This window comes from Magnolia sinica, chromosome 7 (assembly GCF_029962835.1).
Source record: "Magnolia sinica isolate HGM2019 chromosome 7, MsV1, whole genome shotgun sequence".
Lineage (NCBI taxonomy): Eukaryota > Viridiplantae > Streptophyta > Magnoliopsida > Magnoliales > Magnoliaceae > Magnolia > Magnolia sinica.
In genome coordinates this window covers 86,338,174-86,365,889 of record NC_080579.1, presented here as the reverse complement: position 1 = coordinate 86,365,889, position 27,716 = coordinate 86,338,174, and the positions used below count along the sequence as shown (strand labels likewise).

Below are 27,716 nucleotides of genomic sequence, written 5' to 3'. Positions count from 1 at the left end.
TAAATTGTGATCATTTTGCTTAGTACGAATTATTAATTAATGTCATTAATGATTACATGATTTTGGTAAAATATATATAAGTTTATTTATAATGTACTCTCTCAACTTATATACTTAAGACCACGTGTTTAATTATTAACTAATCAAAATCTAACCAACATCAACTATTGACTGTGCACTGAGATTAATCTGATCTTAACCACTAGATTGTTATTAAAAAATAAAATAAAAATCGAAAACAACCCATTTTTTTGTGGGAACCAACCCCACCGTCCGCTTGTGTGTGGCCCACCTGAGTTTTAGATCAGCCTCATTTTTTACCTTATATCCTCTCATGGTCAAGCCAAGATAATGGACGGAGTAGATTTATATCATCGTTAGTGGGACCCACCATATCTTAAAAAATAAAAATAAAATAAAAAAATAAAAGTTATATCTTCTGCACGACTAAACCACTTTCTCCACTTTCCTTCTTTTTTGTACGGTAATGGCCACCGAACCTCCCACTAAATGAAACCGTCCCATAATTCCCACTCCATTCCATTACGCATCCATTTATTTTTATTTTTAAAAAAAAAACAGAGAAAGAATCGGAGGAATCAATCAAATTTTTTTTAAAAAAAAAAGAGTAAGGGAAAGAGAGAGCTCTGTAAATCAAGAGAGAGAGATTAAAGCGGGGCCAGATCATCAGACTTTAAGGTAGGTGATCTTAACCTGAAATTTATCATTTTCAGTTATTATTATGTTTATTTAATCCAAATTTTCATACAAATATTATTGTCAGTTGAATTTTTTTCATGTAGGGAATCTACTCATTTAGGAATTTCTATTTTATTTTAAAAAAATATTTAATACTAAAATAATTTATATATAAATAAAATAAAATAAATTTATATAATAAAATAAATAGTTTATTTAAGATTATTTTATTAATTCTTAAATATTTTGTTAAAAAAATTTATTAAATTAAAATTTAAATAAATTATAATATCTTACAATATTTTATAGTACAAACACAATATATAATTAATTATTTAAAGTATTGATAATTCATTATACAGAATTATGAATATAAGTGATGTAAGATTGATAAGTACATATAAGCAAATATGATTATGAAAATAAAATAAAAATATATAATAAAAAAAATTATAAATTATATAATTGTAATATGTAATCAGTATTAATATGATATATAATAAGATATATAATAAAATAAAATAAAATAAAAAGGTTTATAAGATCATTAAGGTATAGTAAAATATAAATATTATGTTTCATAATAATATAGTAGTGATACAATATAATTGTAGGTTACAAAAAAAATATCAGGACAACATATATAACATCATTAAAGTAAACATGTGTGAGATAATATTATATTACATAATTAATATATTATTATTTACTATTAATTATATGATTATATTATAAGTAACAAAATAGAAAAGTTTTATTTGATAATATATAAAAGTTATAATAAATATAATTTATTTTTAAAAAAATTATGTAAATGATGATATTAACAATTTAACATAAAAGTAATATAATAATTATATTAAATGTATCAAACAAAAGTAAATTTATTAATTTAGATAGTCAATTATAAAATAAGGTTAATCACACTGACATAATGTTGTAACAAATAATTTATATAATAATAATAGTATCCAAAGTCCAAATTAATATCTTCCTTAACCTTATTCAATTTAGATTTAAAAATAAATAATAATAAAATTTTGAATTTAGATTTAAATAGTTAGATAAAAATATATAATAATAATAATAATAAATTTTAAATTATCAAATAATAATTTAATTACATTATTAATGTTATATTATAGAAATCAGTGTGATAATTTTTATTCTGTAAAGATTAAAATCCAAATTTTAATTCTAAAATTTGAAGAGTTAATTAGATTAAATTTAAATGAACTTAAGTTTAAAAAAAATTTCAAAATTTTGAAATTGAAACTAAAATTTATTGTACATTATTTCACAAAAATTCCTAAATTAAATAATAGTAAAATAATACTTTATTTATGTATTTGAATTATTAAAGTTTCAACAAAAATTTAAATCTAGAATTATTAATTAGAATTATATTGTTGATATTTTGTTGTGAAATAATTATTAATCTTACATGTATATCTATCATTCATTGAACATTAAATTTTATTATGTTAGATATAACGTAAGCAAGTAGGGCAATCGTGTCCCTTGGGTAAAAGACCCTAAAATCCACTAGATCCTTTGGAGTCTCCTTTGTGTACGGCGTATGAGTACAATTGTGTGCGTGAACATACGTCAGGAGTATAACTGGAGCAGTGTTCTGACCAGCTAACGTATAAATGGGTCCCTCACCATGAGGTACCAGTGCGTGGGCGTTAATGCAATGTGACCATCCACTTGGATACGGTGTTGTAAGAAATAATATAAATGTTATGAGTATTCATGGAAATATCACATGCATTGCATTTCAAAATTCTGTTGTTAAATTTCATTATCTATTTTCTATTCCATCATTTTTATAAAATTGATATTATTTGAACATGTTAAATTTTAAGTAAGAAATGACCTTACTAGGCTGTTATGCTCATCCTACTAAAATAAATGCACAGGTGCAGAGCTAGAATACTACGAGCAGACGGGCCTCTACTATTAGCTTTATTTTTATTTTTATTATTTTTTTAATTAGGTTTAGTTTTAATTTAAATCATTTTGTTATTTAGGTTTAGTTTATATTCAAATTTCGATGTAGAAAGGGAAAACTATTAAATGGGTTGAATTAAATAAACATTTCAGTTGTATTTCTTTTTAGATGACGTTGAGTGTTTATTGATTTTGATTAAATCAAATGGATTGTAATTAATGTCATTATATCATAACTCACACTTTGAGATTCGGGTCTCGAAGACTTTATTCGGGTACTCGAATTTCGGGGCATGACAGTTTGGTATCAGAGCCTAGGGATTAGATCTATACTGAGGACCTTAGGTATAAGTTACACTAGTGCTTAAGTATGAATTTTAGAGAACTCGATATTAGCTTTTATCATTGTGCTTAGATAGAATTTAATTAAAGTTTTTATGAGTTTAAATAGGGGTTGTAACCGAGCTTACTAGTGGATTTTAGAGAACCTGAAGTTATGCTTGTTTGCACAAACCTAAGCATACTAACGATAGGGTGCAACTTATGTTTATCCTTGTTGTATATTGTTGCTTGTGATGTAATTGTTGTTTGTTCTTAACTTGTGTATGTTGTTAGTATATCCTTTTAGTTGCGTACACTTAAGCACATCAGAGTGCGCAGTGAAAGTGTGGTTGTGGGTACGATCGAATCTCGGGGACGAGATTCCCGTAAGGTGGGTAGATTGTAATAATCCAAATTTGTGTAGTAATTTACACACGCTTGTACTCACACAAAATTACTACACATGGAATGTAGTAAACATCTAGACACAACTGATTATAAAGAGTATCCTCATCAACCCTTTTGGTGGGTGTGCTTGAATTTCGGATATGAAATTCTTATAAGGGTGGTAGAATGTAATGACCTAAAATTTTGGTACACATGCGTACACATACATGTATGTACAATTGCCTTCATTGGAGTATACACACATAGACCCATGTATACATCCACGCACCCATGCACACATGCATCTATCGGCTCATGTAAATTGTGATTGTTTTGCTTAGTGGGAATTATTAATTAATGTCATTAATGATTCCATGATTTTGGTAGAATATATATAAGTTTATTTATAATGCACTCTCTCAACTTATATACTTAAGATCACGTGTTTAATTATTAACTAATCAAAATCTAGCTAACATCAACTATTGACTGTGCACTGAGATTAATCTGATCTTAACCACCAGATTGTTGTTAAAAAATAAAATAAAAATCGAGAACAACCCATTTTTTTGTGGGAACCAACCCCACCGTCAGCTTGTGTGTAGCCCACCTGAGTTTTGGATCAGCCTCATTTTTTACCTTATATCCTCTCATGGTCAAGCCAAGATAATGGACGGAATAGATTTATATCATCGCTAGTGGGACCCACCATATCTTAAAAAATAAAAATAAATAAAAGTTATATATATCTTCCGCATGACTAAACTACTTTCTCCACTTTCCTTCTTTTTTGTACGGTAATGGCCACCGAACTTCCCATTAAATGAAACCGTCCAATAATTTTCACTCCTCTATTCCATTACGCATCCATTTATTTTTTTTAAAAAAAAAACAGAGAAAGAATCAGAGGAATCAATCAAATTTTAAAAAAAATAGAGTGAGGGAAAGAGAGAGTTCTGTAAATCAAGAGAGAGAGATTAAAGCGGGGCCGGATCATCAGAATTTAAGGTAGGTGATCTTAACCTGAAATTTATCATTTTCAGTTATTATTATGTTTATTTAATCCAAAATTTCGTAGAAATATTATTGTCAGTTGAATTTTTTTTATGTAGGGAATCTACTCATTTAGGAATTTCTATTTTATTTAAAAAAATATTTAATACTGAAATAATTTATATATAAATAAAATAAAATAAATTTATAGAATAAAATAAATAGTTTATTTAAGATTATTTTATTAATTCTTAAATATTTTGTTAAAAAAATTTATTAAATTAAATTTCAAATAAATTATAATATCTTACAATATTTTACAGTACAAACAGAATATATAATTAATTATTTAAAGAATTGATGATTCATTATGTAGAATTATGAATATAAGTGATGTAAGATTGATAAGTATATATAAGCAAATATGATTATGAAAATAAAATAAAAATATATAATAAAAAAAATTATAAATTATATAATTGTAATATGTAATCAGTATTAATATGATATATAATAAGATATATAATAAAATAAAATAAAATAAAAAAGTTTATAAGATCATTAAGATATAGTAAAATATAAATATTATGTTTCATAATAATATAGTAGTGATACAATATAATTGTAGGTTACAAAAAAAAATATAATGACAAAATATATAACATAATTAAAGTAAACATGTGTGAGATAATATTATATTACATAATTAATATATAAGTATTTAATATTATTTATATGATTATATTATAAGTAACAAAATAGAAAAGTTTTATTTGATAATATATAAAAGTTGTAATAAATATAATTTATTTTTAAAAAAATTATGTAAATGATGATATTAACAATTTAACATAAAAGTAATATAATAATTATATTAAATGTATCAAACAAAAGTAAATTTATTAATTTAGATAGTCAATTATAAAACAAGATTAATCACACTGACATAATGTTGTAATAAATAATTTATATAATAATAATAGTATCCAAAGTCCAAATTAATATCTTCTTTAACCTTATTCAATTTAGATTTAAAAATAAATAATAATAAAATTTTGAATTTAGATTTAAATAGTTAGATAAAAATATATAATAATAATAATAATAAATTTTAAATTATCAAATAATAATTTAATTACATTATTAATGTTATATTATAAAAATCAGTGTGATAATTTTTATTCTGTAAAGATTAAAATCCAAATTTTAATTCTAAAATTTGAAGAGTTAATTAAATTAAATTTAAATGAACTTAAGTTTAAGAAAATTTTTAAAATTTTGGAATTGAAACTAAAATTTATTGTACATTATTTCACAAAAATTCCTAAATTAAATAATAGTAAAATAATACTTTATTTAAGTATTTGAATTATTAAAGTTTCAACAAAATTTTAAAACTAGAATTATTAATTAAAATTATATTGTTGATATTTTGTTGTGAAATAATTATTAATCTTACAGTATGTCTACCATTCATTGAACATTAAATTTTATTATGTTAGATATAACGTAAGCAAGTAAGGCAATCGTATCCCTTGGGTAAAAGACCCTAAATTAGCAAGTAGGGCAATCGTGTTCCTTGGGTGAGAGACCTTAAAGTCATCAAGTAGGACAATCGTGTCCCTTGGGTAAAAGACCTTAGAACCCACTAGATCCTTTGGAGTCTCCTTTGTGTACGGTATATGAATACAATTGTGTGCGTGGACATATGTCAGGAGTACAACTGGAGCAGTAGTCTGACCAGCTAATGTATAAATGGGTCCCTCACCATGAGGTACCAGTGCGTGGGCGTTCATCCAACGTGACCATCACTTGGATACTTCATTTTTATAAAATTGATATTATCTGAACATGTTAAATTTTAGGTAAGAAATGACCCTATTAGGTTGTTATGCTCATCCTACTAAAACAAATGCACAGGTGCAGAGCTGGAATACTATGAGCAGGCGGGCCTCTACTATTAGCTTTATTTTTATTTTTATTATTTTTTTAATTAGGTTTAGTTTTAATTCAAATCATTTTGTTATTTAAGTTTAGTTTATGTTCAAATTTCGATGTAGAAAGTGAAAACTATTAAAATGGTTGAATTAAATAAACATTTTAGTTGTATTTCCTTTTAGATGACGTTGAGTGTTGATTGAATTTGATTAAATTAACTGGATTGTAATTAATGTCATTATATTATAACTCACACCTTGAGATTCGGGTCTCAAAGACCTTATTCGGGTACTCGAATTTCGGGGCGTGACACTGATTGTATTGGCTGTCCACGGTGCATGTTACTCGGATTTAAACAACAATGGCATACAATACGGTGTTTTCCCGAGCAATTATGGAAAATATGGAACAAGTTCGACATGGAACCAATCAATACCATCCCAGCTCTGAGAATTTCGATAGTGGCATCAACGATCTTTGGGACCCAAAGCATTATGTCGTGTGGCCCACCCACATGAATACACACATACATCCTGAGTATGTCGTCAGTTTCACACTGCCTCCTTCTGTCCGAGGTAATCCAGCCGTCCTTTAATATAATACAAGTTAGTTTGTTCAATTCATTGTTTGAGAATGACACTATCACCATTGCGTGTGGCGATCAAACCATTGATTTGGAGGGGGCCCACATGGAGTGCAGTGAGCATTTGTCAAAAAATCAAGGCGATCAGGGGTCCAAATTCAATAGGCAAAATTCATAACAGTTGGGTGGAGTTGTCCACTTTTGATTGTTTTTGGAATATGGTCCATTCATGTGGTGGCCCACCGAATCAAAAGTCCTTTGAGCAGATGCTGCTGTTGAATGACTAATTCACCTTCTGTATATTTTGGGGCCTGTCCTTGATTTTGGTTTGCTTAGATTATTTTCTTTCCACAGAGCATTTGGCTGGGAAAAGACATGGTCGATCAGGACACTGTCGATGTTGTGATGAGAAGTGGTCAGTAGGTGATCCTAGCCCTACATCCTGTAAGTCACCCAGCTCTTAGTTTTTTATTACTTGTACATGTGTGGGTGTGAGTAGGACAATCAATGGGCCAAGTTAGCCCATGGGCTTTCAGGTCTGGCCTGCTTTGGTCTGGGCCTGGGCTAGAATCCTAGACCCCAAGGACTGAGTCCTGGCCTAAAATTTAAGCCTGTTTAATAATCATGCCTAGCTGAGGTTTCATTGTTAGCTGGGTTGACCTTGCTTGTTCTGGTCTGTTACTGGGCTGGGTTGGGCTCAGGCCTTGCTCGGCCCAAGCCCGGCCCATTGATAGCCCTTGGTTTGATTTTGTTTTCCTGATTGAATCTTAGTTTGCAAAACTTGATTACATCAATAAGAAGAAAGGAATTTAAGGGGTTTGATGACATAGGTTGCAAGTTATCGTGATTACCATAAGTTTGAGCTTTGCAGGACCCATCATGATGAGTGTGTGTTATCCAACGCATCAATTAGGTTTTCCCCCCATATGTTAGGCCTAGGTCCTAAAATTCAAACTGATCTATAACTCAGGTGGGCCACATGAGAGAGAACAATGGGGAGGGTGATGTAGAGCGTAGACACTTTCATGGCAAAGATAGACCAAAGAAGGCCCGATTGGAGGTGAAAGTGATTAGGATTGTCAGAACCTTAAAACAATTGTATCTCAAAAACTGGAATGAGTTTTTCAGCCAATCATATATGATTTTTGGGTAGGAGAAGCTACTTTAGACAACCAACCCACCACACCTGGTTGCGCAGCCTAATTTATGAGATTCCATCATATCGATGGTCAAAAGTTCATTTTATTTTCATTTTTATTATAAATAGTAAGTTTAAATTAGATCATGACTTTTAATCCTTTGAGTTTTAGGAATTGTGCCCAACATAAAAAAGGGCTTAGAAAAATTAAGAGAATAATATGATTAGGGCAAATTTGACACTTACTATTTTTAGCCAAAAACCATGAAGTTGAGTAGGAATCATGACTGTTTATAAAATAGTAGATTTATTATTCATAGTTAAGTCACATTTTTATGGAGTTTTGAGTTGAAGATTTGAGTCTAAAACTCTATCCTAAGTTTGAGTTCACTATTTAAAGGATTGTAATTTTGTTTTTTTTTTTTAATCATCAATCAATTTATTTCAAATTTATTAGAAATTATTTCTAGTTTCATCCCTGCTGAATTCGAGAAATCTCTGTGAGGAGTCCAAAGAGCTTTGTAGATTCGTAGTTATCCATGAGGAATACAGTGATTGACCTCATCACAGCCTTCCCTGCATCAGAGCGGGACACCCGTAATAGAAATTTCCAGACGTGATGTAGGGACCAACTTGTTCTGTACATAACATCAACCTAGTCATCAGGTGTGCCCCACCAGGACAGAGACACCAAAATTCAGTAGCCCACACCACGTGAATACATGCATTTTAGGCCTGCTTGTATATTAGTCTGTGGTACATCTCACCTGAGTTCTCTATTATCAGTCTGTCGATTCTGCATACACATCAGGAGTGGGCCCAACTCAGCTCGATTTGAAAACATGTGATCATTCCTATGTTGTGATCGATTATAAGAAATGGCATTATATTTGTTGGATCGAGAAATGGTTGGATACTGCTTGGTTGCTTTATGGGGCCCACCTTTTGGTATCATAAACCCACGATCCGGTGGGCCCCATAAGATATTCAGGTTGGTCCACTGCACTTAACTATCTGGATCACCAGAAGGTGGGCCCACAGCAATTGCTTGATCGAACATTGTATAAGAATTCATTCTCATTTTCATCTGTTTTGCATTTCATACACAGGAAACTAACGGCCAAAACACAGCCTCAGAACCGAAATGGCCCACCTCAGGTTGGTTGCCATTCACGATGCTGTTCCACGCGATTGAACATCGCCTTTCGCCTTTCGTCAAAGACATGCTGCTCTACAACTGTAACTTGTACAAGGTACATTGATTTGATTCATAGCATGGCCCAATCTTTGAATTTGAACGGTCTCGATCACACATGTATCTATCGGGTCCATTTCAGAGCAAGAGAATTACTCGCAAGGAGATGATTCAGAAGATGAGAATGCTCGTTGGAGATAATCTTTTGCTATCTACACTGAAGAGACTTCAGCTCAAAGTATGATGCCTCTACAACCAATATTTAATTATCATGGTGGAGATGCATGTGGTGGACCCCACCATGTATAATCTAAGTAAACGGGTATCAAATGGACCCGACCCAATTTTAACAGGTCTGGGTCCAATTTCTGGGACCCCTTTATAAATAAGGTCAAGTTCGGGTAGCCATTTTGGACGTGGTTTTGTAAACCGGTTCGACTCGGGTCCATGTCGGGTCTACCGTCTTGGACCCGGTTAGAATTCGCTAAGGTCGGATCAATCCTAATAATGATGCGGTATATTAATTAATAGAATGGGGTTTGCTAAGCCATAAACGGGTAAGATCTTGTGCACTTACACAGCAGCACACGTGTGATGACCGCCATGTAAATGCCCTTATTTGATGTGGACCCGACTCCAAACCAAGGCCAAAATGCCCCATGGGTACCCGAATTCCAATCAGTCCGGGTCTGGGAACTGTAGGACCCGACTTGTTGACAGCCCCACACGACGTTTGGATTTGCTGTTTCTCAATGATGCATGAACAATGGAAAGGTTGCATCGCATCCTGACCGTCATCTCTTGTGGACCAGAATTTTCCAAAATACCTGTTGTATATGAAGCATGAACTACACATAAGCTCTGTGGGCCCACCGTCTTCTGTGTGCCACATCTGCTCCACCCATCAGCTGATTCCCTTGATCTTAAGTCCTGGATCCAAAAATCAGCCAGAGCCATAGCTCGCGTGGGCCCCATCACAGGGAACAGTGGAGAGAAGAAGACAACCATTGGTTTGTGTCGGTCGGATCCAAAATTAAGCCAGGCCACACCGTTGGATTATATCTCCATGGCTTGACCCACCTGAGTTTTGTGCCTGGATGATCCTCTTGCTTGTACGGTTAGCATGTGAACATTCACCTGATGGACGGTGTGGATGTCACACGCACAACTTGGTGTGGTCCCGTCGAGCTCATATGCTTTACCCAACTAGTACAATAGGTAGGCCCCACCGTGAGTCTGCCCTGGCCCAGAAAATCAAGTCGGGTATCTCATCAGGTGGGACACATATATACTGTACATGGACGGTCTGTAAGTATTTTTGAACCGTACCTTTTCATTACACACATGCGGCAGACTGATTTTTGGTTCAGGGGGCATAAATGCAATGGCCCACCTTGAACTGAAAAGGCCCAAGATTGATGGGTAGGATCTTCTGATCTGGGATATTTACAAGGCATGATCTATCCATGGTGGGGCCAATGGATCAACCATGGTACCACTACATGTAGAGCAAATACAGCTTCCTGATCATCAGAAAAGGTACAGTCCGCCGGCACAAGGGATACTATATGGTGCCACCACCCATGGTAAGTTGATCCAAACCATTGATCTAATGGTCCCCACTGAGAAATGCGAATGAGGGAGTACTCATTGACAGGTCCTGATCGTTTGATATTTGGCATTTTGAACATGGAATCCTGACCGCTTGTTTACCTTTTCTCTTTAAAGATTCATTAGTAGCCTGCCAATGGAAATGCTGGAATCATCTAATTTGGGTATTTTTAACCGTTAGCACTTGGTTAGGTCTACTAGATCAAAGGTCTGAATCAACATATCATGCCCCATGTAGTCAACCGTGTTTGCTGATGAGAATCGTCCAATAATTCCTCCACACGATATGCTCACGAATGAAAAGATAATAATAATAATAATAATAATAATAATGATAATAAAAAGTAAAATCTAGTAAGCTGGATCTCGCTCAGGTCCAGCAACTCATCTGCCATACATAGTAGCATGCTGTCTGCCAATGCGGATCGGCCAAACTGTGGGCCACAATATGGATGGTGAATGGCCTTCCAATGTACAGGGCAGATGTGGGGCCCACGTGATATATGCAGGAGAACCCGTCCATCAGACAGTTCATATCACGCTGCCAAGAGGTCTCACAAATCAATCCCACCCATCACTCAGGTGGGCCACACCGCAGGGAACAAGATGTCAAGGAACACCCACCCATGATTTGCATTGTGGACCACCTGCATTGCAAAGCATCCTGATTTTTGCCCTGACCCTTCAACCAGGGAAGATGAAGGGTCTGGATGGCCCGGCCTGGCCTGGCCTGGCCTGGATTGGATCCACACCCCCATGCAAATCCAGCACAGGCATTCCCTCCATCTTGTTACCTGTGCTGTTGCCCACGTGACTCATGGATCAACCTGATTTTTCGGCTCTGGGGACAACATGAGCTGAGGCATCTGATGGAGAGGTTGGATCACATGCATAAATCATTTGGGCCCCACATCTGCCTTTTACCACTGTAGCCAATACCACTACAAGTAAAATGGTCAGTAGTCCAAATTTAACGGCAGCCCCACAATGAACGGTGCCATTGTCATGCATGTGTGCCCGGTTCCACATCAACACGGGCCAGAAGCCATACATAGTTCGTGATCTGGATCGTTTATTCCAAGAGCATGCACAAGTAGACAAAATTGAAAGCACGCATTTGATTTCACTCATGTCCATGTAAACAAGAAACATGCATTCACCACCACATATACAAAGAAGGCACAAGCATAGAGTGAGATTATTTATATGAGATGCGAAGCATTGTACCATTTAGAGCACTAGTATCTGGAACTACTTAGCTTCATTTGGCAGGCCATGCCGGCGAGCATGTCGAGAGGTAGAATATGCAAAGATTGCCGACCTGGTCATGGCCAGAGAGTGTTTGGTGAGGTCCAGACCTTTGTTGGCAGCTAGCCAGAGACTCGAGAAGAACCCAATCCACCCTGCAATAGACAGTTCCCCAAGCATGAGATTCCACATGGACCCACATGATTCAAATTAGAGATTCTTGCCTGGGAAAATAGAATCCTCTTGACTAATAGAATTTTCGTTAAAAATAAAAATAAAAATCTTTTCATTATGTAGGAATGTGAATGAGACTCGCACACCGCATGTTGTGGCTCACGTGTATAAGATCCTGGTTGTTCATCATGAAGGCCCACCATGCATGTGACCCTGCCTGGGAATCAAGCTAACCTTCTGAAGGGTCGATCAAACAGGTATGTCTACTGTGAATAGTTGGCCAATTTTTTAACCACCGGTTTCTCTCAGACACGTGGACCACCGGCTAAGTGGGCCAGGGCACATGTGAGTAGCTCATGAATTGTCGAGACCTAGCACAATCTCTGCCATTTGGGTTTCAGTTGTCGTGCCACTCCATACACTCAGAGTTCAAAATTTCTGCATCTCCAATCAGTACATCAACCCAGAATGTCGTACATGAACAAAGAACCGATTGGACGCCTCTGACCATTTGATTGTTGTGAACTTTGCATGCTGAGCATGGACTGTTGCTCATTTTTCAGTTAACAATCCAACATTTTCCAGGTCGTTGATCAGATGGCAACCATGGCATGAGCACCTTGCCAATCTGGGATATTTCCCACTGTATGGTGGTCCACCAAATCAACAGTCCTGGTGATTCATAGACTCATGTAGAAAAGATGTTTTAAGGAGCACTTCATGGAATCCCATGAAGCGTGTGCAATAGTAGAATTCTTGATGGTAAATTAAAGAAAACCTGTAGCTATAATAACCGCAATGATTGTGGAGATGGTTGTAGTGGAAATAACGAAAACGGCCACTGATAATGCCATGATGTAGATTCCCGTTAAGCAGGCGAAGAAGATAGCTAAGAAACCTCCAGCCGCTGCCAAGGACATGAGCAAAGAGATGACAATGGCGTTGACTGTTGCTGCCTGAAAGAAAAGCATGAAAACCATTAATCCCGTCAAGGCTAGAAGCGTGATCGTCCCAACCTGCAAATATTGTAAAGAAGTTCAGAAGGTCAGACATTGAAACTGCACCAAAAGATAACTGTATTAAGGAAACTAAGTTTCATACTTTCAGATCATCCACAAAATTCATATTGTCATGGCTACCAACAAAGAAAACATTTTTCAATATGCATAACATGGACGCATGTGCAAAATTGCGGAATCATGCCCGTACATGATGCATGACCCAATAAGTTCGGCAAATGCTGGCTTCCATTACCAATCCAATCACTGAATACTTAGTACAAACCATCTTGAGCATTCATTTCACAAGATACTAAACATATAGTCAGGATCTAAACTGCATACTTTGTTAGTACAAACCATCTTGAGCATTCATTTCACAAGATACTATATCAGATAGTCAGGATCTAAATTTTGCATGGTCCATTATAGGAGTGCAATTCGGGCAGGTTGAGTTGAGTTGAGGGCCAACCCAAGCCCAGCCCAACCTCAAGAGGACCCAATCCGCAACCTGATCAAACCCAAATTCCAATCCAAGGTGCCTAACCTGAATACCTCTATACTCAACCAAACCAGACCCAACCTGACCCGACTGGAAAGAACCCTACCCAAATACATGTGATTATTCCCAATCCAACCTAACCCGACCCAAATTTGCCCAACCTGATTTAAAATTGGGTTGGCCTTTTCCAACCCGATCCCGATCTGAGGACCTTAACAACCCGATCCCGATCTGATCCGAACTCGTGTTCAGGTTGATCCGAACCCAAGTTGCAGCCTTAGTAGGTTATGGAGGGCAAGGTGAACAAAATGGATGATCCAGATCAATGATTTGACCGTTTGCACGTCCAAATGCAGGTAATGGACTGTGTCGCCTACAATGAAAAATTATGTAACAGGCCTTCTTCTTTTCTTTGAAGGGTAGTTGAATTGGACCTTTTCTACACACATTTTTCTACACACATTAAAGCAAAAGCATGAACAATGAGGCAGGAGCATCTCATTTTCGTTCGTGATACTGAAAAGAGAGAAATAAGCATCGATCACTGTTCTTCCCTTAGAATCACAATATTGGCCACCTCAATCTTCACCATTCACATAATCTGATTTGAGTTCCTCAGGTATCACCTTCGCCAAAATGAAATGATATCCAGAAAAAAACATTCTTTTGGGTTGATTATAACACCTTTCATTCCAACAAAACCGATTGAAATAAGGAGATCTATTTTGGTCGTAGCCAAGTTATCTGGTGGTTGAACCTGTCATTTCCTGATTGATTTGATTCTGCACTCATCCTTCTAACAATTCTCTGCCTCTCACCGGAATATAGAACAAAGTCATTTTCAAGTACACGCAGAGCCAGAATAATCAACACAGGTCCTAAGAAATCAAGCCATCTCCAGAGCAACAAAGCAACACTCAGATGATAATAATCAGCTTCTAGATGCCATCCAAAATACACAAATCCAACTTTGATAGAATAAAAACCGAACCATTGCTTTGTGTTTGAGCCAATTAGAACCCACTTTATTAGAAAGGGGTCGCTCTTCCTCTTGTAAGATTTTTTTTTTTTGCTTTAATTTGTAAGAGTCCAGGGACCTTGTAACCCAAAGTTATCTCCCTTCAATAAAAAATAAAAAAACAAAAAATCATGGACGATTACCTCTAATCTTAACCATCTATCAGAATGGAGTATTAAAAATAACAAAAATATCCTTTAACCTTGGGACAACCTTATAGGCCCCTGATAAATCGGATATAGCTCACTCAAACAGTACCAGAATTACATGATCCTGGGCTCATCTAAAAGGTTTCAAACAGGAACAACTTCATGTTGTTTTAACATCATTTTATACCTGAAAAGTGGGCTGCAAATTAAGTGACAGAAATACTAAGGGAGACTTGAACTCTTTTCTAGATAAGGAGAAAAGCTGAGCTATGCTGAGTTGGGAGGCAATCAGCCGGAGGACTCCTCACGTGAAACCCACACAGCCATGATAATGGACCTCTAGGGACAAGGACAATAAACCACATGATTCCTTGCAAGATTGGGCCATTGAGAATCTGGATAGCGCCCACTCAATGATCAAGGGCATATAAAGTTTTGGCATGGATGCTAACCACCCAAAAACCTCCAAAGCCATGCATGCAGGGTTCTCAGGATGGTTGTATTTGATGTGGTCCTCACTGTAGATGAGGGATACCCAATAAGAATATCTCCTGCTAGAATATTTCAATATTTTGATATCTTACCTAATTTCCTTTTTAATATGAACCATCTCCTTTACCTATTATTTTTTAGGCCACTTGTAGGATCTTCCAATCTTGGAAATTTTTCGTTTATCCCCCATCAATGGTGTCACCTATCATACAAACGATGTGGATCATTGAATATAAGACCCCAAATCTAACGGGTATAATCCAAATGTAAACCAAGCCATACATCAGGATGTATTTTAGCAATCCTCTCTTTCATACCTTTTTTTCCCCTGAAAGGGACTCTTGGCCCCATTTTGCGCTAAGTGTATTAAAGTCCTGAATTCATTCAAATAGAAAAAAGGTTTTTTCCTCAGGCGAAGAGTGTCATACAAACACATCCACAAGTCAATTCTTGATTAAAAAAATACATTTAACGTTTCCTGAACAGCAAGTTTTCTTTTGTTGAGACCATTTTGTGAATATGGAAAATGGATATGAAATCCACATGAAAAGAATTGAGTACTCCATAAAGAAATATGTGTTTGGTTTGCACTTTAGTTCTCTTAGGATTCAAGTAATAATGTGAAAAGGTCAACTGTCAAGAGGTCACTTTATTTCCTTTCAGCAGTTGAAAATCGAGTTATCAATTTTCTTCAGAGAGTTTTGGCTTTGGAAGTAGATTCTATGCAGCTTTTTGTTTCGCAAACAACATCAAAGTAGGATTATGTGGATAGCATTTTCATTGTAAAGGTACTGTACACAAATAGAAATAAAAATGCCTTCATGAAAAAAAAAATTTCTATATTCATATTTATTCCAATTGCTAACCATTCCAAAGTTGCTTAACTGAATGAGATTTCTCATAAATCTATCCCCCTTTTTTCTTTGGGTTAACTAGAAGAGGTTAATTACATGAGTTTCAAACTCTAATTTTGATCAATAATTTTATCCCGCCTTTAGAAGAATATAGGTATCTACCCCTATCATTAGAATTTTCTGAAAGGTAAACTACCTTGGTTTCATATAGAAATTCATATAGAACCTTAATGGAAAAAATAAAAATAAAAATAAAAAAATTTCTATATTCATATTTATTCCAATTGTTAACCAGTCCTTGTTTGCAACTTTGGAATGTATTTCTATATCAAGAAATGGTCTTACATTTCTTACAGTCCCTCCTTTCACTTCATACTCACATTTGGTGGATCTTCCTCTTTGTCAGTTCCTACTTCTTTTTCTTCTTCAATTTGCATGACAATGGCAGATTGACATGTTTAAGTAGAGCCCTTCTTCTCTTACTAATCCTCCTATTCTTCCTATCACACAACAACATCAGAAGCCTAGTGTATGCACGTTCTCTGCCTCCAATGTGTTACATGTATATGAAACTCGGTCCGTGGAAAAAGTTTGCCCCATCATGAAAATCATCTTCAACAAAAATCAGGTTGATCCACTCTGTAGTAATAACCTTCTCTTTCAAATCTCTTCAACATCTTCGTACTCATCATTCTCCTTCTTCAACTCTTTTTCTCCACTTCTCTCTTTTTCTTCATCTTGTACTCTTCTTCTTCTCATAGTAAACCTTATAAATAAAAGCATTTATCAAGAAGGTTCACACGATGGAGTGTTTGAACGCCTCTCTTTCTTTGGTACCATATTTGAGGCCTTAGACTTTAATGTGGTGAGACTCAAGTGCCATTAGACCGCATGAAACATGTTTTTTTTTTTTTTCGATTTTGTTTTTTCCACACGCACCTGACACACACCCACACCCACGCACACCATAGTGGGATTTCACCACCTATGGGCATCAAACCCAAGACATCCTGTTGAAACTCCTAAGAGTCTACCACTGAGGTAAGGACTCGAACCCCATGAAACACATGTTTATATTGATTATATTGATTGTACATAAACTAATTGACAAATGCTACCCTCATTAAGATAGATAATCTAACCTTCTCGCTAGCAATTTCCCATGCATTTCTTCTAAAATGAGCAGCTACATTAATGAAATTGTAATTAATTCAACCTCTCTAATTAGCTATTGTGTATGTAGTGATAGAGAGATGGTCTTCTCCTATCGCTAGAGACCTTGAGGCAAGTGAACACGGGGCAGCTTGGGTGAGCCCCAGCGCGATGTGTTTATCAAAACCACTCCGACCAAGTGCAGCTACATTATTCAGGTGGGCCACACCAAGAAAAACAATCAAGAGGAGGATGCCTAATGTTTTACATGGCCCACTGAGAAGTTTGTGTATAATTTACTCCAACCATCAATTGTGTCATCTATCATTATATCTAGGGCTTAAATATTATACTTACCCGTGATTCAGGTAGGCCACACAAAAGGAAATAATTGGAAGAGGGACATCAACCTTTGAATTTTTTTTCATGGTTAAGTGAAATCCACTTCAACCGTTATTCCCCTTATGAAATGTTATGCTTGGATGGGAGGCTCCCCCTACCCACTATTTCCACTCGTGTAGCTCATCTATATTATAAATGAAGCTACTTTTTGTGCTTTGGGCTTAACACAAGCTATTGCATCTAATGGTTGTAATAAATTTCACTACCATAATAAATTTCACATACACATGGTAGTGGATGCATGCATACCTTATATATCTAAATCATTCTTAACGAGTCCTAATCCTATTTTATTGAGTCAGACTAGATTCTCACCTCCATACCAAAGTTAGAAGTTGCTCAACTCCACTTCAGCTCAGTTAATGTGATCGAACGAATTACAATTGGGTCAAATTGCATAAAGTTAGGTCCAATTAACTGAAGTCATCGGCTCAAGTGCCCATGTGGGGTGTGTGTGTGTGTGTGTGTGTGTGTGTGTGTGTCAGCATACGTGTTTAAAAAAAAATGAAATGAAAGAAAGGTTAGGTCCAATAAGTTCTAATAGTACAACTATATAATTTAATATATGAATTATTCTAAAATTAAATAAAATCTCTTGAGCCACATACATATAAGAGAGCTCATTTACACACTATACATATGTCAAAGTAGTACATTTATATGGTCTAATATATTTGTTAGGTGGACCCAAACATATAACCACTCTTATTTGTCTTAAACCCAACTCAAACAACAGATACAAGAGTATAATTAATACCCAACTAATGCTCAAACCCAATCAGATCCTGGAGCAAGACTTCAAGAATTAGACCCGAACCCGATAAGAACCAAAGTAGCGTATTGTATGACCCAAGCGATTGACAGCTCTAACTAGGGGTGTCAATGGACTGGGCTCGGGCCCGTCAAAATTAGAATTTTGAATAAGCTCGGCCCGACAGCGAAGGCAAAAAATTGTTCAAAATCCAGGTTAAGACCAACCCCAGGCTCGACCTATTGACAGCCGTAGATATAACTTAGTAAGTGCACTCGACCGTAGAAATAAAACACATATATTTAATATCAAATCCGTTTATCTACCATTCCTTACCTTCCAAAGGCCATCTATAAAAAACGAGATCGATATATTCATCACATGGCCCATACTTATAGATCAAACTATGACCGTAGGAAACATCCATTAACCATTCATTTATTACATGGACAAATTGCCCACCTGATGATCACATAAGGTTGATGTTTTATGCATGCAATCTAAAGATCCGGAATATCCTAATGAGCGGTTCTGATATTATGCATGTACGGCTCGTGTTCACACGTGAAGCGAGTGCACTTATCAATACGAGTGTCAAAGATGCTAACTTGAACATTGGGTGACATGACCGACAATCATATCTTTTTCTCCAAGCTAAACATAGAAAAGAGTAACAGTCGTCTTTAATGGCTCGTGTTGTACACCTCACATGTGCAAAATGCCTAATCTTCGCCTCACACATGCTTCCTCTGCTAGTTTGGTAAGCTCACACGCTTATTACCCTACCAAGTGTGCTAATATGGAGTACATGGGACACAGCCTACTTCACTCAAGTGGACCAAAGTGTAGAAACCAAATGGACGGCTAGATCTATCCTTTTTGGACACAGCGGCCGTAAATGTCTGAAATGTCTGCATGTGTATTTTGCTTGTAGATGAAATGTTAGCAACTCCTCCCCTACACGCGTATAGCCTACTCACGTTTAAAAGAATAATGGATACGGTCAGAATCTGACGATCCATACACATGCACTCACATGTTGTAAACCTGAAGAATAATTAACTTAATTTAAACCGTCCAAATATTTTTCACTGTTATAGATGGGGCATACGTTGAAAGTTATTATATATTTTTTTTGTAAATGAATTGATTTATGGATATCAATTGGACGTTTAAATTATTAATTAAATGGTTCATATTCAATAATCATGTCTCCATTGATAAGATGCCTTTATGCTCTAGTCAATCTAATATCAGGAGATATTTCTCATCTGTTGTGGGTCCCCTTATTTGGAATGTTAAATTTTAGTTGATTGTATACCTCGTGTAAAACTTCCACCTGGACACGTATTGAATCTCGTACTTTATCAAAGTATAAAATAACTTATTAAAGAGCAAAGTTAGAGAGATTATATGGTAGAGCAGGGAGAACCGTCCATCTCTCCACTAGACATATTTAGGGTGATGCATCTATATAGTCGATCCATTACCTAAAGCAGGACGGATGACTTACATTTTAAAAGTAAGCCCGTGAGACAATCCTATCCATTACTTTTTTACATTTTATCCGGACCATTGAGTTTTTCATTTTCTTCCTCCAATTAATGTCAACAAATCAGATGGATAGGATTTTCCAATAAGTCATATTTTTTAGACACAAACCATACATTCTGGGGCCCTAAATATCTACAGACCCAATTTGTACATCACTCTCCCACGTGTACTATAGGTAAATGTGTCTACCGTATTTTGAGTCTTTCAGCTTTACCGTATTCCGGTTCTACGTAGGCTTCATGCATGTCAGTGGACACTCATCTCAAAGATCTAATTCGTTGATCATTTTTATCTAATTCTCTATGTTTAATGGACCAAAATTTTAGTCTGTAACGTCATGAATAAGCCTCGGATTTACAAAATAAATGGACGCCTAAAATCCACAAAATTTCCACATTCAACGTACATAAGTGGCCATTAAATGAGATGACCGATCTGGATTTTTCTCATAGATCCTTGACTATGAGGTCCTCCTCATTTGCGGCTTGGATCCCATACGTGTGCCACAGTAACACGTGTGTTTGAGTGTCGGAGTCTGCACTTGCGATAAAATGTTTTGCATTTGTCGACAGGACGCGGATGCGTCCGTCCGGGCAGGGTTCTGCGGGGCCATCTTGATGTAAGTGTTTTATCCACTCCGTTCATCGCTTTTTTCAGATCATTTTAAACTCTAATCTTAAAAATGAGGGATGTCCACAGCTCCAGTGAACCACACCAAAGGAAGTTGCAGTAATAATGACACCCACCGTTGAAACCTTTCTAAGGGCCACCGTGATGTTTTTTTACTATCCAACTTATTCACAAGGTCATGTAGACATGGATGAAGTAAAAAAACAAATATTAGCTTGATACGAAACTTCTCCAGCTCCCAGTAAGTTATTAATGGTGGACGTTCAATCTCCACTTTGTGGTTCACTTAAGCCTTGGACCTACCTCATTTTTTGGATAATATATTAAAATGAACTGAGAAAATTGATGAACGACGTGGATAAAACACTTACATCATGGTGGGCCCCATAGAGCCCCACCCAGACGGATTACCGTCCGAGTGGGGGTAGGACGCAATCTGCATTCTTATCAACGTGAATGTGATGCCTCAGTGCGTTACAGGTGGGCCAACAGTTCGTGACACATGGGAGGTGGATTTCTTGTGCAAGGATGCTGGGTGGGGTCCACTGAGATGTTTGTGAAAAATATTTCACTCCGTCCATCCATTTTGAGAGCTAATTTTAAGACATTGTAAAAAAAATAATGAGGTGTATCCGAAACTCAAATGGGTCACACGAGAGGGAAAATTAGGGAAAGAAATGTCTATAGTTAAAAACCTTCCTAGACTCCACCTTATGTTTATATGCCATCCACACACACCTGACACACCCACACCCACGCACACCGTAGTGGGATTTCACCACCTATGGGCATCGAACCCAAGACCTCGTGTTAAAACTCCTCAGAGTTTACCACTAAGGTAAGGACTTGAACTCCATGAAACACATGTTTATATTGATTGGACATGAACTAATTAACAAATGTTACCCCATTAAGATAGATAATCTAGCCTCCTCGCTAGCAAGTTCCCATGCCTTTCTTCTAAAAAAGAGCAGCTCCATTAATGTAATTGTAATTAATTTAACCTCCCTAATTAGCTATTGTGTGTGTAGTGATAGAGAGATGGTCTTCTACTATCGCTGGAGACCTTGAAGCAAGCGAACACAAAGAAAAACAGTCAGGAAGAGGATACCTTGAGGCAGCTTGGGTAGGCCCCACCGTGATGTGTTTGTCAAAACCACTCCGACCAAGTGCAACTTCATTATTTAGGTGGGCCACACAAAGAAAAACAATCAGGAGGAGGATGCCTAATGTTTTACATGCCCCACTGAGAAGTTTGTGTATAATTTACTCCAACCATCAATTGTGTCATCTATCATTATATCAAGGGCTCAAATATTATGCCGACTCGTGATTCAAGTAGGCCACACAAAAGGAAATAATTGGAAGAGGGACATCTACCTTTGAATGTATATTTTATATTTTTTTTCATTGTTAAGTGAAATACACTTCAACCGTTATTTCCCTTATGAAATGTTATGCTTGGATAGTAGGCTCCCCCTACCCACTATTTCCACTCATGTAGCTCATTTATATTATGAATGTAGTTGATTTTTGTGCCTTGGGCTTAACACAAGCCATTGCATCTAATGGTTGTAATAAATTTCACATACACATCATAGTGGACCCATGCATAGCTTATAGACCTAAATCATTCTTAACAAGTGTTAGTCTTATTTTATTGAGTTATACTAGATTCTCATCTCCATACCAGAGTTAGAAATTACTCAACTCCACTTTAGCTCAGTTAATGTGATCGAACAAATTACAATTGGGTCAAATTGCCTAAAGTTAGGTCCAATTAACTGAAGTCATCGGCACAAGTGCCCATGTGGGGTGTGTGTGTGTCAGTATACGTGTTAAAAAAATAAAATGAAAGAAAGGTTAGGTCCAATAAGTTCTAATAGTACAACTATATAATTTAATATATGGATTATTCTAAAATTAAATAAAATTTCTTGAGCCACATACATATAAGAGAGCTCATTTACACACCATACATATGTCAAAGTAGTACATTTATACGGTCTAATATATTTGTTAGGTGGACCCAAACATATAACCACTCTTACTTGTCTTATACCCAAATCTAACCACCGATACAAGAGTACAATCAATACCCAACTGATGCTTAAACCCATTCAGATCCTGGAGCAACACTTCGAGAATTAGACCCGAACCCAATAAGAACCAAAGTAACTTACTGTAGGACCCAAGCCATTGACAGCTCTAACTAGGGGTGTCAATGGGCTAGGCTCGGGCCCATTAAAATCAGAATTTTTAATAAGCCCAGCCGACAGCCATGCCAAAAAATTATTCAAAATCCGGGCCGAGACCAACCCCAGGCCCAGCCTGTTGATAGCCGTAGATATAACCTAGTAAGAGTACTCGACTATAGAAATAAAGCACATATATTTAATATCAAATCCGTTTATCTACCGTTACTTACCTTCTAGAGGCCATGTATTAAAAACAAGATGGATATATTCATCACATGGCCCATACTTATAGATCAAACTATGACCATAGGAAATATCAATTAACCGTTCATTTATTACATGTACAAATTGCCCACCTGATGATCACATAAGGCTAATGTTTTATGCATGCAATCTAAAGATCTGGAATATCCTGATGAGCGGTTCTGATATTATGCATGTACAGCTCGTGTTCACATGTGAAGCGAGTGCACTTATCAATACAAGTGTTCAAGATGCTAACTTGAACAGTGGGTGACATGAACGACAACCATATCTTTTTCTCCAAGCTAACTGTAGAAAAGAGTAATGGTCGTCTTTAATGGCTCGTGCTGTATACCTCACATGTGCAAAATGCTTAATCTTCACCTCACACGTGCTTCTTCGGCCAGTTTGGTAAGCTCACATGCTTATTACCCTACCACGTGTGCCAATATGAAGTACATGGGACATAGCCTACTTCGCTCAGGTGGACCAAAGTGTAGAAACCAAATGGACGGCTAGATCTGTCCATTTTGAACACAACGGCGTATCCGTACACATGTGAAATGTCTGCATGTGTATTTTTCTTGTACATAAAATGTTAGCAACTCCTCCCCTACACGCGTATAGCCTGCTCACGTTTAAAAGAAGAATGCATACTTTCAGAATCTGACGTTCCATACACATGCACTCCCATGATGTAAACCTGAAGAATAATTAACTTAATTTAAACCATCCAAATATTTTTCACTGCTATAGATGGGGCATATGTTGAAAGTTGTTATATATATATATATATATATATATATATATATATATATATATATATATATATATATATATATATATATATATAAATGAACCGATTTATGGATATCAATTGGATGTTTAAATTATTAATTGAACGGTTCATATTCAGTAATCACGTGTCCATTGATAAGAGGCCTTTATGCTCTAGTCAATCTATTATCATGAGATATTTCTCGTCTGATGTGGGTCCCCTTATTTGGAATGTTAAATTTTATTTGATTGTATACCTTGTGTAAAACTTCCACCTGGACGTGTATTGAATCTCGTATTTAATCAGAGTATAAAATAACTTATCAAAGAGCAAAGTTAGAGAGATTACATGGTAGAGCTGGGAGAATCGTCGATCTCTCCACTGGACATGTTGCAGGGTGATGCATCTATGCGGTTGATCCATTACCTAAAGCAGGATGGATGACCAACATTTTAAAAGTAAAGCCCGTGAGACAATCCCATCTGTTACTTTTCTACATTTTATCCCGACCGTTGAATTTTTCATTTTCTTCCTCGCATTAATGTCGACAGATTAGATGGATAGGATTGTCCAATAAGTCCTATTTTTTAGACACAAACCATACATTCTGGGGCCTAAATATCTATGGACCCGATTTGTACATCACTCTCCACATGTACTATAGGTAGATGTGTCTACCATATTTTGATTCTTTCGGCTTTACCATATTCCGGTTCTACGTAGGCTCCATGCATGCCAATGGACACTCATCTTAAAGATCCAATTCGTTGATCATTTTATCCAATTCTCTATGTTTAATGGACCAAAATTTTAGTCTATATCGTCATGAATAAGCCTCGGATTTACAAAATAAATGGACGGCTAAAATCCACAAAATTTCCACATTCAACATACATAAGTGACCATTAAATGAGATGACCGATCTGGATGTTTCTCATAGATCCTTGACTGTGAGGTCCTCCTAATTTGTGGCTTGGATCCCATATGTGTGCCACAGTGACACGTGCATTTGAGTGCCGGAATCTACACTTGCAATAGAATGCTTTGCATTTGTCGACGGGACGTGGATTGCGTCGGTCCGGGCGGGGCTCTGCGAGGCCATCTTGATGTAAGTGTTTTATCAACTCCGTTCATCGCTCTTGTTAGATCGTTTTAAACTCTAATCTTAAAAATGAGGCATGTCCACAGCTCCAATGAACCACACCAAAGGAAGCTGCAGTGATAATGACACCCACCGTTGAAACCTTTCTAAGGGCCACCGTGATGTTTTTTTACCATCCAACTTATTCATAAGGTCATGTAGACGTGGATGAAGTTAAAAAAACAAATATCAGCTTGATGCGAAACTTCTCCAGCTCCTAGTAAGTTTTTAATGGTGGACGTTCAATCTCCACTGTGTGGTTCACTTAAGCCTTAGACCCACCTCATTTTTTGGATAATATATTAAAATGAAATGAGAAAAATGATGAACGACGTGGATAAAACACTTACATCATGGTGGGCCCCATAGAGCCCCACCCAGACGGATTACCGTCCGGGTGGGGGTAGGATGCAATCCACGTTCTTGTCGACGTGAATGTGATGCCTCTGTGCATTACAGGTGGGCACACGGTTCGTGACACATGGAAGGTGGATTTCCTGCGCAAGGATGCTGGGTGGGATCCACCGAGATGTTTGTGAAAAATATTCCACTCTGTCCATCCATTTTGAGAGCTAATTTTAGGACATTCTAAAAAAAAATGAGGTGTATCCGAAACTCAAATGGGTCACACGAGAGAGAAAATAATTTGGGGAAAGAAATGTCTATAGTTGAAACCTTCCTAGACTCTACCTTATGTTTATATGCCATCAACACACACCTGACACACACCCACACCCACACACGCCGTAGTGGGATTTCACCACCTATGGGCATCGAACCCAAGACCTCGTGTTGAAACTCCTCAGAGTCTACCACTGAGGTAAGGACTCGAACACCACGAAACACATGTTTATATTGATTGTACATGAACTAATTAACAAATGTTACCCCATTAAGATAGATAATCTAACCTCCTCGCTAGCAATTTCTCATGCCTTTCTTCTAAAAAGAGCAGCTCCATTAATGTAATTGTAATTAATTCAACTTTCCTAATTAGCTATTGTGTGTGTAGTGATAGAGAGATAGTCTTCTGCTATTGTTCACACCCCAAGTATAGGGCTGTGATGTAGTAATAAAATCGATAAGACTGAGGTCGAATCCGCTGGGACTGAACCTTGTACGTAATCTGAAAGTAACCAGAACTAGAACCAGAAGAAGATGAAATCTAAATCAAGTGAATATTAAGAGAATAATTGTAAATAGATTAATTAAAAACTAATAAAAATAAAGGTGGGAACTAGGGTGCCAAGGATCCACTTGTACCAACTGAGAAACTACCTTACATTGATTCAAGGACACAATTGGAATCAGAGTCCTATCTTATCCAATTGGTAGGAAGAGATTTGTCAGATCTTTGAACTTCTCATGGGTGGTTTTGATAAATATCTCTTGATATTAGATTAACTAGAGCATAAAGGCCTCTTATCAATGGACACATGATTACTGAATATGAATCATTCAATTATTAATTTAAACGTCCAATTGATATCCATAAATCAGTTCATTTACAAAAAAATATATAATAATTTTCAACATATTCCCCATTAAAGCAGTGAAAAATATTTGGACGATTTAAATTAAGTTAATTATTCTTCAGGTTTACAACATGTGAGTACATGTGCATGGAACGTCAGATTCTGATAGTATCCATTCTTCTTTTAAACGTGAGCAGGCTACATGCATGTAGGGGAGGAGTTGCTAACATTTCATCTACAAGCAAAATACACATTATATATATATATATATATATATATATATATATATATATATATATATATATATATAAAGGTAAGACCCAACTCCCCGTGCCTCCCCAATCCATTACTCAACAGGGATGATTACATTCGGGCTAGGCCACAAACAACCAAAAAAAGACAGCGCCGGCCTACAAGCAAAATACACATGCAGACATTTCACACGTGTGCAGACACGCCGCTGTGCTCAAAATGGATAGATCTAGCCATTCATTTGGTTTCTACACTTTGGTCCACCTAAGTGAAGTAGGCCATGTCCCATGTACTCCATATTGGCACACATGGTAGGGTAATAAGCGTGTGAGCTTACCAAACCGGCATAGGAAGCACATGTGAGGTGAAGATTAGGCATTTTGCACATGTGAGGTGTATAGTATGAGCCATTAAAGACGACCGTTACTCTTTTCTACATTTAGCTTGGAGAAAAATATATGGTTGTCGTTCACATCACCCGCTGTTCAAGTTAGCATCTTTAACACTTGTATTGATAAGTTCACTCACTTCACGTGTGAACACGAGCCGTACATGCATAATATCAGAACCACTCATCAAGATATTCCGGATCTTTAGATTGCATGCATAAAACATTAGCTTTATGTAATCATCGAGTCGGCAATTTGTCCATGTAATAAATGAACGGTTAATGGATATTTCCTACGGTCATAGTTTGATCTATAAGTATGGGTCATGTGATGAATATACCTATCTTTTTTTTGATACATGGCCTTTAGAAGGTAAGGAACGGCAGATAAACGGATTTGATATTAAATATATGTGTTTTATTTCTATAGTTGAGTGCACTTACTAGGTTATATCTATGGCTGTCAACAGGCTGGGCCTGAGGTTGGTCTCGCCCCGGA

The 27,716-nt window shown here is 36.3% G+C and overlaps 2 protein-coding genes across 2 annotated transcripts in view; one reads left to right on the top strand and one right to left on the bottom strand.

Moving 5' to 3' along the window:
- Window positions 1-27,716, top strand: part of LOC131251605 (probable inactive poly [ADP-ribose] polymerase SRO1) — a 107,856-nt gene that overhangs the window by 30,029 nt on the left and 50,111 nt on the right. The gene's annotated exons all lie outside the window — the stretch shown is intronic.
- The window catches only part of LOC131251608 (uncharacterized), an 89,954-nt gene continuing 74,150 nt past the window's right edge, over window positions 11,913-27,716 (bottom strand). Inside the window, exons 2-3 of the mRNA XM_058252444.1 lie at window positions 13,019-13,256; window positions 11,913-12,221 (exon numbers count right to left, since the gene is read on the bottom strand). Of these exons, the coding sequence (XP_058108427.1) occupies window positions 12,070-12,221; window positions 13,019-13,256 (390 nt within the window). The 3' untranslated portion in view covers window positions 11,913-12,069. The remainder of the gene's footprint in view (window positions 12,222-13,018; window positions 13,257-27,716) is intronic.